This window comes from Quercus robur, chromosome 2 (assembly GCF_932294415.1).
Source record: "Quercus robur chromosome 2, dhQueRobu3.1, whole genome shotgun sequence".
Taxonomy (NCBI): Eukaryota; Viridiplantae; Streptophyta; class Magnoliopsida; order Fagales; family Fagaceae; genus Quercus; species Quercus robur.
In genome coordinates, this window is record NC_065535.1 from 35,498,099 (window position 1) to 35,513,021 (window position 14,923).

The 14,923-nt window shown below is 34.2% G+C and overlaps 1 protein-coding gene across 2 annotated transcripts; it reads left to right on the forward strand.

The window, feature by feature from the left end:
* Positions 1-3,233: 3,233 nt before the first annotated feature.
* Positions 3,234-7,601, forward strand: LOC126713511 (uncharacterized). 2 transcript variants are annotated; one of them, XM_050413269.1, is made up of 2 exons: positions 3,234-3,486; positions 6,967-7,601. In XM_050413269.1, the coding sequence occupies exon 2, from the start codon at positions 7,008-7,010 to the stop codon at positions 7,311-7,313; it is 306 nt and encodes a 101-aa protein (XP_050269226.1). In that variant the 5' UTR covers positions 3,234-3,486; positions 6,967-7,007; the 3' UTR covers positions 7,314-7,601. The 2 variants fall into 2 exon arrangements, with proteins under 2 accessions (XP_050269226.1, XP_050269225.1); XM_050413268.1 differs by having other exon boundaries at positions 3,238-3,486; positions 6,970-7,601.
* The last annotated feature ends 7,322 nt before the right edge of the window (positions 7,602-14,923 follow it).

Here is a 14,923-nt window from a genome sequence, read left to right on the forward strand (position 1 = left end):
TGATTATGATTTGAGGGTTAGCCGTTCTGAACCTTTGAAGAGAGATTTTGTGTGATTTTCTTTGATTTTCTTTTGTGTGTAACTGTGTGAGAATGATTTTGTTGATCTTCAGAAGGATAAAGACTGTTAATCACGCTCAAATCGCACAGCCATGGTTCATCCCACCAGTGTAAATGTGTAGATATAGTGTTTAGTCCAATCACTCTTAGGCTTTGCATGTAAAAGTCTTAGCAACAGGCTGTTGATTTGAGACTTTGCGTGTAAAACTAAAAAAACTCAGTGCTTTAAGTCCAATCAATCTTCTCTCTTCAGTCTTCACGAGTTCCTAAATCCTTGAATTACCTTTTTTTTTAAATTTTTTTTTAAATATCGGTCAAGTCGAGTAATACGGGTTTTTTTTTTCCTTAAACCGCTACCCGAACCGAATAATCGGGTTTTGAAAGAAGCACACCTGAATCCGACTCACTATAGGTTTCAGGTCGACCCGTTGGGATTCGGGTCGGTCGGACCCGGTTGGTTTAGACGGGTCAAAGAACCGCTGAATAGCCTTAGTGGAACCATTTGCTGTGCGAATATGAAGAGGGTGTGGTGCAGGTTTAAGTTCAGAAAATAAAGACAAGTGAGGTGTCATGTGATTGCAATGAGCAGAATCCATAAGCTAAAAGGTAGGAGACATACCAGATAAAGCTGAGAGAGAAGAGGAATAAGATGCATTACCAACCATACGAATGACATTAGCGATGATGTTTATAAGGTCATCTCTGGAAATGGTGAAAATGGATCCAAAAGACTGAGACTGTGTAGAGACGGGAGCCATTAGTTAGACACTCTTAGTGTTAGCAACAATAGCAATAGAAATTGAAATAGCTGATTTGTTGCGATGATAGCAAGTCTCAATATTGTGGCCAAAACGTTTACAAAAATTGCAAAAATGTTTGCTGGATTGTTGGTGACGGTTGTTGCAAAAGGAAGAAGACTTATCCTTATTCTTCATTTAGAAGCAAAATATGCAAAAAAAAAAAAAAAAAAAAAATGACTGTAAAAATGAAATCTACATGAAAAACTTGGAAAGGAGCACCTGGACTGCAAAAAGTCAACCCTGGAAAAAAGTCAACGGTCAACCTTAGGAAAGTCAACGGTCAAACTTGCTAAATTCAACGGTCAAACCCTCAGAAGTCAAATGATGACGTCAGCAGCTGACGCAAGCAAGTGACGTTAGCAACGGCGCAACTATGGCTGACATGGATGACGTCAGCAATGACGTCAGCGGGAGCTTGAGGCGCGTGAGGGGCGCATAACCTGGAGATGCGACGTGTGGGAGCGCATTAGGAAAAACCCAGTTGTGCAGTGGTGCGTGGAAGGCGCGTGGGGCGCATGAGATGCGGAACAGAACCTTTGAGCGGCGCGTGGAGGCGCGTGCAGTCTTCAATGGAGTCAAGGCTTCCACGAATATGTAGATCAGGGCAAGACGATCTCAATGGTACCTTCACAAACGTAATCGGAGCAATATTTGCAGCGGTGATGCAAGGGGCAGTGGTCTGTGCAGTGTGAAACTCTTTAACAACGGCAACTGCAGGTCCAGAACCCAAGGACGACAGCTGGAAGACGTCGAAGGTTCAACGACGAGAGACTGCGACGGCTGCTGTGATGGTGGAAGCGATGTTGAGAATGGAGTCACACTAATAAAGGCAACACTGCTAAGACAAGGTCAGAACCTGGCTCTGATACCATGTTAGAAATACTGAATTATTGTATATTGTATTTCTCAAGCATGAAAGAATATACATGAGTGTCTTTATATAGGAGACATGAGTGCAGTACAAGTAAGAGTGTAGTACAAGAATGTGTACTATACAAGTAATCTAGTTGGGTCTAAAGCCCACAACACTATACATGTTAACATGAAAAAAGTAAAAGTATTTACTAATGAGATTTACTTGTATTTTTTAGAAGCATATGCTTTTTTTTTTTTTTTTATGAGAAACAAACACACACACATACACACAAAAGAGAGGGAAAAAGGTTCTAGCACAAAGGCACACCACAATTCCACTCAAAAATCATGGTAACTTTTAAGGGTAGGTGGGACAAGTTATACTACACACAATACACTCTCTTAAGCATATGCTATTAAATTTAATGAGTTTTATATGGCAAGAAAATTAAATAATACAAGAAAAAAAATTAGACATTAGTATTTTTTAAAAGTGTTGGTACAATTTTCTTTTTTTTTTTTAAAGAGAGGCAAATTAAGTAAAATCTATTTCCAATAAAAAAAATTCTTCTTAAAATGAAGAGGAGATGGCAAATTTAGAAACCTTCCGGACATGTTGTTAATGTTAATTCTTGCTATGATTTTGACTTGAATTTGTTTTGCCAAATCTTAGGAATTTTGATAAAAACAGAGAGGAAGCAACAATTAGGGACAAAGACCTTTTCAACGCTAACATAAAAAGTCTAAGACTAAGAGTTTGTTTGGGATTCGTTTATTTTGCTAAAAGTGAAAACTTTTTGCTAAAAGTACTAAACATAAAAGTTAAGTTAATTGAAATAATATAGTGAGACTCATGAATACTACAAAAAAGTGCTATAGGGCCCATAAATAGTAGCAAAAATAAGCTGAATAGTAAAATAAGTTAGTTTTTTAAGCTGGAGCCAAACGCATACCAAGTGTGTGTTTGGGATGAACTGAATTTTTTAGCTTATTTTTGCTAATATTCATGGGTCTCATTGCACTTTTTGATACTATTAATGGATCCCACTGTATTATTCAGCCTATTTTTTAACCTATTTTTATACTTTCGACAAAAAAGTTTTCAGTTTTAGCTAAATAAGCTGTTCTAAACTGACATTAAAATGAAATTTTTTCGACAATTTTGAAATATACGTAAAGGTACCATTAATTCTTCTTTTTTTGAGTTTTTTTTTTAATTTTTGAAAAGATAGATTCTTGCTTTGAGTTTGTTTGGTGAAATTTCAGCAATTTTGATAACCACAAAGGAGAAACAATAGTAAATAATAATATAAAAAATATGAGAGACTAAAATGAAATCTTTTCAACACTTTTTAATTATGGATAAAGGTTGAAAAGTAAGAACTAAATATAAAATTAAGCCAAAAATAAATAATAATAAGTTTAAAAAAAGACCTAAAATAGCACATATTTCCTTCATCTTTCAAACATGATTCTCCCCACACACACACACACACACACACACACAACAACAACAACAACAAAAGAACAAACAAACAAAAAAAACAACTCATCTTACATACATATATTCTAATCGCCCTATGGTCTCTGCTCCTTTTCCATATCTAAGTATAAGATTGAAGTCTACTACTACTTTACTAGTACTTTTAGTTTTACTTAGATCCTTTGCACATCTCAGTACCAGGAATCAATTATCAAAATCCTCTATCATCACCTCAACATAGTACCACCTAAGACTGGAAAGTCAGACAGAGACAGACAAACACTAACAGGTTTGTTTCTCAGATCTCAATCCCTCACCCAACTTATAACTTTCTTTCTTTATATTATCTGATCAAACCCGATGCAAGTCTCTGGTTGGATCTTATTTAAGTATGTTTTGTTATGTATGCATGCTTTTGTTTCTTAATTTAATTTGGTTTTGTTGTTTTTATTTTGAAAAGTTAGTCTTTTTCACTCGATTGTTGTAGATTCAAGTGCAAGATTGCTTTTTTTTCCATATGGGTTTTCTTTGTTTTGATTGCAGAGTAATTGGGTACAAGATTTTTGTATGCTTTTGTTAGGATTTTATGATTTAGGTTAATGGGTCTCTACTCTTTACAAGATTGGCGTATTTGACAATAATTTTAGGAATTAATCTTCAGTTTCAGGGTGATTGCTAGTGACAAAAAAGTTGTCTTATATTGGATCACTAAGTCTTGTTGCTTAACTTGGGAAGAGAAATACAGAGCTTCATTAGAAAGAGCCAGACTTTTACAGTGTGCTTCATTGGTTTATATGAGCATTTCATTATGTCAATTCGATCATGACCTAGTTTGTTCACTGCTGATATGGTAGTTAAATCATTTTTGGTTACATGCTTAGGTATGTATATAGCATGTCTAATTGTCAACATTTATTTGGGACTCGGCAAATATGGTATTTGGATCAGATGGCATCTCTTCCTGCCATAAATAGATGATGCACTTGTGTGAATAATAAAACTGATGGGGAGACAGTTGAATTGTCATTGTTCCTCATTTTTCATCTTCCATATCCAAGGTTACAATGATTTTGCATTGACAATCTAGCACTTTATCCCAAAAGTTTAAGCTATTAGGAAACAGTGAATTTAATCATTTAACCATTAATCTAACTTTCCCCCCTCATGTGTGACCAGACTCCGCCCTTTGTAAGTGGGGTACTACAAGCGGGATTTTTAACTTTTTAAATAGGAGGTAGAGTGGTGATAGGGTTCAAACTCAAACCACCTATTCTAATATCATGATAAATTACCACATATCCCAAAAGCTTAAGCTAATAGGGAATAATGAATTTAGTCGTTTAACCATTATTTTAACATTCTCATAATGTTTAATAATTTACAAAAAATTAAGAATCAACATAACAACTACTGATGTGAAGGACAAACTTAGCAAGCTTGTTATCAAAGTTTCCAAAACAACCCTTTTGCTGCTTTCTTTAGGACAAAACCTTTGGCAAAAAACCTGTGCTCACTAACCGCTGTTGCGTCCATTCCCAACTCCCAAGTATTAGGCATAGAAATTATGGTTATTACGTGTGATATGTTCAAGTAGGAATAAATGGTCTTAAGATTTTTTTTTTTTTTTGGGTTCAGTAACTTCAATTTATTATGACTTCTGTGTTGCGAATCTTTTATACATATTTCAAATTAGGTTGGAATGGTTTGTTACTATTTGCTTGTGTTTTTACAATTTTAAAAACTGTTTTAAGAGAACAAAAGATAATAACATGCATGATATTTCCAATGATTTTATTTCTCCCCCTATCAGATAGAAAAAACGGTTTCAGAAAACATCAACCTCAAATTCCTCTGAAAACAGGTCGTTTTCAAGAATAGTGCCAATGAGCTGTAGATCAAATAGTTCAAATTTCACTTTCTGCTCCCAAGATAGTGTGGTGGAGGGTTAGGGTGAAGGTTATGAGTTCAAGATCCACAATATGATGTATAATTTAGGAATCCAAAAACAAAAAGGGAAAAAAAGGCTGCTTTCAAGATTGGTTTTCTTTAAAAAAATTCTGAAAACATGTTTTGCAACGCTTTTTGCATCTGTTCTATTTTGAAGGAAAAAAAAAAGTTTTTGAAAACATAAACCAAAGTACCAAAAAGACACAACATCATTCTTGTACACTTTTGGGGTCTACTTTTTTTTGCTACATAAAGGGGGGACTTTGCTCCCAGTTGGTTTTGAACCCAAGCTTACTAAAGGTGCCAGAGGTGCCAATCAACTGAGAGGTCACTGACACTTCCGGGGTCTACTTATGACACCCAAGTTATCAGACTGCAACTATGGAGTGATTTCTAATTGTACATGCGTCATTCCCTCCCTTTCTATGTATCATTATTTATTCCTCTGCTATGAGTATCACATCAGCATGGTATTTTATATAAAGGTCATAGTTGTATTTAAAAGGTATTTGGTGCCTTTGGATATCTTAACTGAAACAAGTTAAGATATCCAAAGGTTGGAAGGTTGCTAATGAAGAGTAAGGTTGGAGATTTTATGAGTCTAACAGTAGTTCTAGACAAAAAAGATTGGTTAACTGATTGAGCTTCCTTATTTGAAGTTGAATGCTTCGTTTTAGTCTGCATTGTTAGCAATAATTGCAACTTTCATCAAAAAGACTAAGAGCTAAACAGGTATACTTTTTGCTTTAATTGTGAGCTGATTTTTTAAACCCTGAATAATAATGGTGCAAGAGATTAGGTATGAGAACTTTTTGCGTGGTTCATTTATATTCACTTCTGGACCTTGAATGAAACTATAGCACTTAAAGTTAAATGCAAGGCAATTCATCTGACTGATTGGTGGTGCTGTCTGATTTTAAATCCATGACAGAGATTCTTTTTCTTAAATGGTGTATCACACATGGATAGATTGCAGTGTCTTCCATATTTATGACCTTATTAAACAGGTAATAGTAATTTGCAGTGTGCTTCAACATTGTTGTGAACAAGCTTTGGAGGGTGCAAAAACAGATTAGAAAATGAAAGGAGGAATTGAGTCTACCAGCAAGCAATCTTGCTGTCAATTTGATTGTTTTTTTTTTCCTTGGTTCATTAGTTGGTTTTGAACTCACGACCTCACCCTCCATCCATTATTATGGGAGGAGGAAGTACCAATTGACCATTTCTGGTGATGAGAGCATATGATATTTTGTGTGCTTGGTTCTACAATTGTGTTTGAGAGAGAGAGAGAGAGAGAGAGAGAGAGACAGGACTGCTTATAACTTTTTCTCCTAGCACTGTTTTCTTAACGTATGCTGTTACTAAAGTTCAGATGTATATATATGCAAACTTGTTTAGTGTTATGTCAGCCACATAAAACAATACTCCTATTTACCAGCTATAGCTCAATTGGCACTTTCTCCTCCCATAATAATGGATGGAGGGTGAGGTTGTGAGTTCAAAACCCAATGAGCATGTGTGTAACTTACCCTTAAAAAAAATTATAAAAAAAACTCCTATTTGAACAACAAACGGAAGTCTGCAGTATTGAATTTCACAATTCACTTTGCTGGTCTGTCCCAAGTTCTTGGATGTTGGATTTTATCATCCTTGATGGCTGTTAGTGGTTAAAAATTGAAATATGCTCCATTCTTGATCCTTTTGGAGCACATTTGAGCCTCAAGTTATGACGCCTATATATTCTCCCTCTACAACATGTCAAATTTAAATTTTCACTCATTATAGAATTCTGACCGTTTCTTTGTTTTGTTTTGGCATACAGCAGACAACTTTAGCAGTAGAAGACTGTCCAAGAGTTGAAATATGAGTCTGGCATGTCTTGTGTGTCACAGCGTAGAAAGTCCATCACATTCTTTCAGGAGTTACTCCGTTTCAAGTTCTGACAATGATGGGAGATGTTCAGCTATTGCCAACTGCTTAGCAAGGAAGTCATCCCTAATACCCTTAGCGGCGAACTCTTGTATCGCATCATCATCCAAAGTGAGTCCACAACCAACAATTCCAAGCAACAATGGAATGGTGGGTGCCCCACGTCTTGTCCGAAGCCGTGCTGTGAGAAGGGATCTTGTGAGAGACTGGAATTTTGATGAAGTTGTGATGGGGCGTTAGTTTTGTTAGTGTGGGCATAGGAAGAGTACAGGGCTCTTCTTGAGGGATAGGTTTAGAGCATGGTCTTGCTTTCTTTTCTAATGGGTGCAATTGAATCCACTCTCTGTGGTAGAAGAGTTGGGCATTTGTAACCATTTAAGAAAAACCTGGAATTTTTTTTCTTTTTGTGTTAACTTGTCCATATTTTTGTTCTCTATTGCTGATTGATATTGGCAAAGTTGTGCTTTCTTTCTGGTTATGCGTAGCTGGACTTTAGCCCCTTAATATAAGAACTTTTTTTTTCTTTTTCTTTTTCGGCTAAAACCAAATTTCATTAGTAAGAGCAAGAAACAGCTGGAGGGAAGAGTTAGTACAACATAAAAGACCATTAGCATCAAAGGGACATTGGGCCATAGCAGGGACTACACCATTTAGCTCTCTTTTAACCCAACTAAAAAAGAATAAAAAGAGAACACATTCCTAAGTTTGAAAGCATTAAAAATTATGTTTGGATATAGACTAGAAGTTTTCAACTATTTAGAGCATCAATGAATATCCTTGAGCCCCTTTCCACTATGATGCTTGGGAAATTCTCTGAAATAGCTAACTGCATAGCCTAGAAGATAGCAGCAAAAGATCCTTGGCCAGGGCTTAATTTAAGGACTTGATAATATATTTTTACATATTTTAAAATTTTTGTAAAGGCAAATCTAGGAATTTGTGAAGTTCATGAGAAGTCGTAAAGAAAATTGGGTTTAACTTCTTAAAGAAATAAATAGTAGGTTTTAAGTTCTACAAAGACTTTATAAACCCATTCTTAAATTAAAGTATAGATTTTCTTTTACATTTCATAGTCTTTCTAATCTTTTTTTTTTTTTGTTAATAATAATCTTTCTAGTTTCCATACTCCATTTTAACCATATTTTGAATATAGCTATTTTGCTACTTTCTTCTTTATCATCTATTTTATCATTGTTTATGCTTCCATATTACTGCTGTGCTCTCTCCTGGGTAGTCAATGGTATCAGAGCCATGGATGATAGATGTATGAGTTTTATTTCTTTGCAATTAAAAAAAAAAGTTACTAGGAATTTTATTACTACATAGTCACTACTTGCTCCTTGTTAGCATTGGTCAGCCTAAAGACTCGTTGGCAAACCATAGTTTTACATTGGTCAGCCCCTTTGTTGTTAGCCGACGGACAGGCGTGTGTTTGGGTGGTCCCACAATGGAGTCTCCTGAGGAGGTGGTCCCAATAACAAAGAAACCAGTGGTTAGTAATAGTTCCGCCAGTAATTACTAATTGCTTGGAAATAGAATAAATACGTTTATCATTTCATCATCTGTTTGCTTGTTCACACTTAGGTTAGGCACACACTAATTTGAAACATATACTATGATGATATAGATTATGATGAAAGTTATAGCATGAGTGATATAGACAATAATTGGTTAAATGATAATATGGATTATGAAACTGATTCTGACTCTGACAGTGGTATGGATAATTATAACTATAATAACACAAATAATTGGAATACTTTCACAGGTGATAAAATCAACAGACAGACTCATGGACACAGTAATAGTTTATTAGATAAGATTAATAAAAAATTGGAATCTTTAGAAGCCATTGAAAGAACCACCACCGTAGAAAGAAAAAATAATAGAGATAATAGAAATAGACAGTTTTTTGAAACTTTATGAAAAAATTAAATCTTTAAATTCAGAATAAGAAAGAAACTTTGAACCCCATCAAAGATCATCTTTAGTGACAGATAATTGGCATGATAGAAAAAATAGTAGCTTAGTTAGCACCGACAGATTCATAAATAGTAATAGAAAAGACTATAGCCAAGAAATGCAAAAGATGATAGACGTAGTAAAAGTCAGAAATTCAATAGAAAGCCAAGAAAATAATGATGGGAAAGATGACATAATAGATACAATACAAAAAAATGAAGCTAGAAGGAGACAAAGAAAAAGGAATAATAAGGAAAGGTATAGTAAAAGAGATGTTAGAAAGAATAGAAAGACAACAAGGCAATAGTACTCTAACCAATTTAAAAGATGGAACTCTACATAAAGAGTTAGATGTAGGAAATGACAGTAAAACAAAGAAACCTGACAAAGAAAGAGAAAAAAGATGATAGTCTAGAAAAGACAAATAATAGTCCTAGAAATAATGATGATAGTTCAAAAGAATTATATGAAAGACAAAATAATGAAATAATACGTAGGAAGTTAGATACAAAAGAGATAGAAAGAGATAGTGCAGTAAAAGTAGTCAACAAAGAGAGAAAAGATAGTTCCAAAAAGAGTAATAGTTTTAAAGAAGAAATTGATGAGAGACTTAAATCAATTGATAGAACTGAAAACAACAGTTTAATAGAATTGGCTAAAAAGATAGAAATTTTAAATTTACCAATAGAAACGAAAGAAATAAGAAAAAACATAACAGTTTTAGAGATTATTGAGTTATCAGAAAATGAGAAAACTGACAGACATGTTAGAAATATTATTTGTCATAAATGTAAAGAATATGGGCATACTAAAAAACAATGTGACAGACATAATAAAATTGTTAAACAAATAAGTAAATTAGATTTTGAGAAAGATATAATAAACGAATTAATGGAAATATTTAATGTTAAGCAAAAAGAGATAGATCAAGTAATGAAAAAGGAAGAAATAAAATCAACCAATCCACTTAAAATTAATAAAAGAAAAAGAAAACAAAAAGACATAATAATGAAACTGATAGAAAATCTACCGAATCACCATAAAGACAAGAAAGAATATTTATTAAAATTGAAAGATTCTATAAAAATACCTATTGCTTGTATTAGGTGTAGGAAATATGAACACCATGTTACAAACTGTAGAAAGGAAGAAAAAGACAAGAAAAAAAAGATAAAAATGAAAATAGAACAAGATGACATAGATATAAAATCAGTAACGCTACAAGGCTTAATGACAGAAGCAAAAATGGTAAAACAAAACAAAGAGACAGAGATATGTTCTTATTCCCTTGAGATATGTTCTTATTCTCCTATTGCTTGTTTGCATAAGTACCAACATAAAGTCCAAACTCCTCACACAGAAGAACTTAGTAGAAAAGGCATAAAAGACGGAAATATGGATGCAATCTTTTGTAATCAATATGCACAGACTGACAGTATATGGACTAACAGTATGATAGAAGTACCAAACAAAATTATAATAAATGACATATTTACACCCTTTATAGTACCCTTAAATATTCATATAACAGATATTTTAATAAAAGAAGTTTTGACAGATTCTCCTTTACTAATCATTAAAGAAAACATTAATTGTGGTAATTTCTTGAATAATGACAGATTTAATTTCTTGACAGGCAGAATTTATTATAACCCCCTAACAGATTTTCCTATTAATGAAAGACTTTATGGAGAAGCTTTATTGCAGAATGAGAGATATAGCATTGTATACAGGACAAATAAAATCATAATAGACCTTGTGAGTATTTTGAATTTTAGCCACTCAGACACCAATAGACTTTATCACGATACTACTACTAGTCAGCAAGAGCACAAAAGTGTACAAAGAAAAGTTTGTTTTATTATAAATGCATTTCTTGCTTTTCTTATAAAACATTTTGAAAAGACTTTACAAAAGGATATTGACAGAAAAGTTTTTAAAATAAATTTTATAGAAGCTTTGCAAGAAAATATTTATTTTCAAGATCATTTTTCAAGACGTAATCCTTTTCCCAAAACCCATTTGCAGACTACTATGAGGCGTATCGATAGAGACAATATCCTTTCAGGATATGATGCTAACAGAGGCAATGTATTCTTGTGGTGGCAAAAGTGAAATTCTACATGAAGTGCTTCGCACTGACCTCATTTTCCGAGACAGAGAATTTACAGACCTTCTTCTTCATATTAAACTACTTCTTGATAATCTACAGCCAGCCTTTACCCTCAAACAGAAATCCTTATTCCAAAAGACCCTTAAGGCTTTGGAATTATATCTTGTGAACACCGGTGCATTTATTGAAGCACTTGGTTGTCAACTCCCTGGCAAGGAGGATGGAGATTCAAGCTCCACAAAGACAGAATCATAGTCTCTAAAAAGCTATCTTATGGGAACAAGCTTTTCAAAGCTCCACCCTAAGATTCAGCAAAAAACGAGACTTGCCATTAGAACTTTACTTCCTGAAATCCAACAGAAGATATTAACTCATAAAGCACTAACAAGCTCTTATGACAGATGAAATGCAGCTTTTTAAAGTTTTAGTCTCTACAGCATTTATCAGGACAAAAGATATGACAGATGATACATGGCTATCTCATAAGGCCACATGGTATGAAAGTTTCGGAGAAGCAGACAGAATTTATGAAGGAACAAGAGACAGATACAATCCCTATCCGGGATTACTTATCAATACAGAGACAGAAAATCCAGTAATTTGTGATCCTTTATGGCTATCTAAAATCCTTGAAGCAGGATTTATTAGCAAGTTGATCATAACTTCTGGAAGACAGATTAGTTTATTTCCTAAAGTCATCCAAGAAGTGGGTACACAGATTGGAGGACTTAATTATATGAGGATTACTATATGGAGTACTCTTCCAGTTTGGGACAATAGTTATTATATGGAAGTTCAGCCAGCATGCATTCTAGTCCTTATCCATGATTAGGGATGTATCCCTGAATACAATTGGTATACGGGAGTTACTTTTTTATCACTTGATGATTCGGATGCTCTGGCTCAAGAATGGTCTAATTTCATGAGTAACAAGATTTATGAAATACAAAAAGAATTAGATAGAGGCTTCCACTTATTCAGCTACACTGACAGAATAGCTGTATATGGTCCAAGACCTTCAGCAAGAAGGCTTTTTGGAAGAAGAAAGAATGTTAAGGATCCTAGACAGATGACAGCAAAGGATCATGTTCCTATTTATCTTCCTATTTCATACTGCGTTTTATGCAGTAATTATGGAGTAGTTCATGAGCATGAGCAGTATGAGGATAATTCTGATCCGCTGGACTATGATAACTATGCGGATACAGATTAGATGCTCCAAGAAAGATAGAATGCTTTCCCGGACAGACAGCATTAATAAAAGAAAAAAGAAAACAAAAAGACATAATAATGAAACTTATAGAAAATCTACCGAATCACCAGGAGAGAGCACAGCAGTAATATAAAAGCATAAAACAATGATAAAATAGATGATAAAGAAGAAAATAGCAAAATAGATAAATTCAAAATAAGGTTAAAATGGAGTATGGAATATGAAAACTGAAACTAATAAAATCTTACTTGAATAAAAACTTCTGTCTTTGATAAACTTGAAAACAACTGTCTTTGATACAAGCTTGAAAATAAACTGCCTGAAGAGTTACAAGATTACAAAATAAAACTGTCTTAAAAACTAAAAGGTTACAAGGTTCTGTCTTAGGGAAGGTTACAAGATTACAAAAGGAAAGTAGAGTACAAAATTCTTTCAGAGAGAAGGAGAGGGAAAGCTATTACAAAGTCTTTCTAAAGCTTGGAATATTTTGGAAGTCTAGAAACTGGAATTTAGAAGCCTATAAGTTTTTGAAGCCTGTCTTTTGTCTTCGTAGTTTGTCCCTTTTATAGATGTAGTGAACCATGGTAAATTAACCTGAGTGAGTAAAATTAACTCAAGTTAAACTGTCGGTAGGAACCATATATTCTGAGAATCGGAATCTGTCAGGATACTTTCTGTCGCATGCCAGTGAACAGTGTTCCGTCTGTCTGAGAATCTGTACGTATGCTAGTAAACAGTAGTGAAAAATCTGCCGGTATCTGTTTGGGGTATCTTGGATCTGTTTAGAAACTATTTACGCATGCTGGTGAATAGTGATCTGTCTCAATGAATAGTGGTCTATCATCGCTGATGAATAGTGATATGTTGTAACTGTCTGTCCAGGAAAGCATTCTGTCTTTCTTGGAGCATCTAATCTGTATCCGCATAGTTATCATAGTCCAGCAGATCAGAATTATCCTCATACTGCTCATGCTCATGAACTACTCCATAATTACTACATAGAATGCAGTATGAAATAGGAAGATAAATAGGAACATGATCCTTTGCTGTCATCTGTCTAAGATCCTTAACATTCTTTCTTCTTCCAAAAAGCCTCCTTGCTAAAGGTCTTGGACCATGTACGGCTATTCTGTCAATGTAGCTGAATAAGTGGAAGCCTCTGTCTAATTATTTCTGTATTTCATAAATCTTGTTACTCATGAAATTAGACCATGCTTGAGCCAGAGCATCTGGATCATCAAGTGATAAATAAGTATCTCCTGTATACCAGTTGTATTCAGGGATACATTCCCATTCATGGATAAGGACCAGAATGTGTGCTAGTTGAACTTCCATATAATAACTATTGTCCCAAACTGGAAGAGTACTCCATATAGTAATCCTCATATAATTAAGTCCTCCAATCTATGCAGCCACTTCTTGGATGACTTTAGGAAATAAACTAATCTGTCTTCCAGAAGTTATGATCAACTTACTAATAAATCATGCTTCAAGCATTTCAGATAGCCATAAAGGATCACAAATTATTGGATTTTCTGTCTCTGTATTGATAAGTAATCCCGGATAGGGATTGTATCTGTCTCTTGTTCCTTCATAAATTCTGTCTGCTTCTCCGAAACTTTCATACCATGTGGCCTTATGAGATAGCCATGTATCATCTGTCATATCTTCTGTCCTGATAAATGTTGTAGAGACTAAAACTTTAAAAAGCTGCATCCATCTGTCATAAGAGCTTGTTAGTGCTTTATGAGTTAATACCTTCTGTTGGATTTCAGGAAGTAAAGTTCTAATGGCAAGTCTCGTTTTTTGCTGAATCTTAGGGTGGAGCTTTGAAAAGCTTGTTCCCATAAGATAGCTTTTTAGAGACTATGATTCTGTCTTTGTGGAGCTTGAATCTCCATCCTCCTTGCCAGGGAGTTGACAACCAAGTGCTTCAATAAATGCACCGGTGTTCACAAGATATACTTCCAAAGCCTTAAGGGTCTTTTGGAATAAGGATTTCTGTCTGAGGGTAAAGGCTGGCTGTAGATTATCAAGAAGTAGTTTAATATGAAGAAGAAGGTCTGTAAATTCTCCGTCTCGGAAAATGAGGTCAGTGCGAAGCACTTCATGCAGAATTTCACTTTTGCCACCACAAGAATACATTGCCTCTGTTAGCATCATATCCTGAAGGGATATTGTCTCTATCGAGACGCCTCATAGTAGTCTACAAATGGGTTTTGGGAAAAGGATTATGTCTTGAAAAATGATCTTGAAAATAAATATTTTCTTGCAAAGCTTCTATAAAATTTATTTTAAAAACTTTTTTGTCAATATCCTTTTGTAAAGTCTTTTCAAAATGTTTTATAAGAAAAGCAAGAAAAGCATTTATAAAACAAACTTTTCTTTGTACACTTTTGTGCTCTTGCTGAGTAGCAGTGGTATTAGAGTAGTCATGATGAGGTCTATCAAAGTAAGTGAGATTCAAAATATTTTTAAAATCTAGTATGATTCTATTCATATATGTACTACTATATATCTCATCTTGTGAGAATATGTGAAATAAAGTTTCTTCGTAAAGTC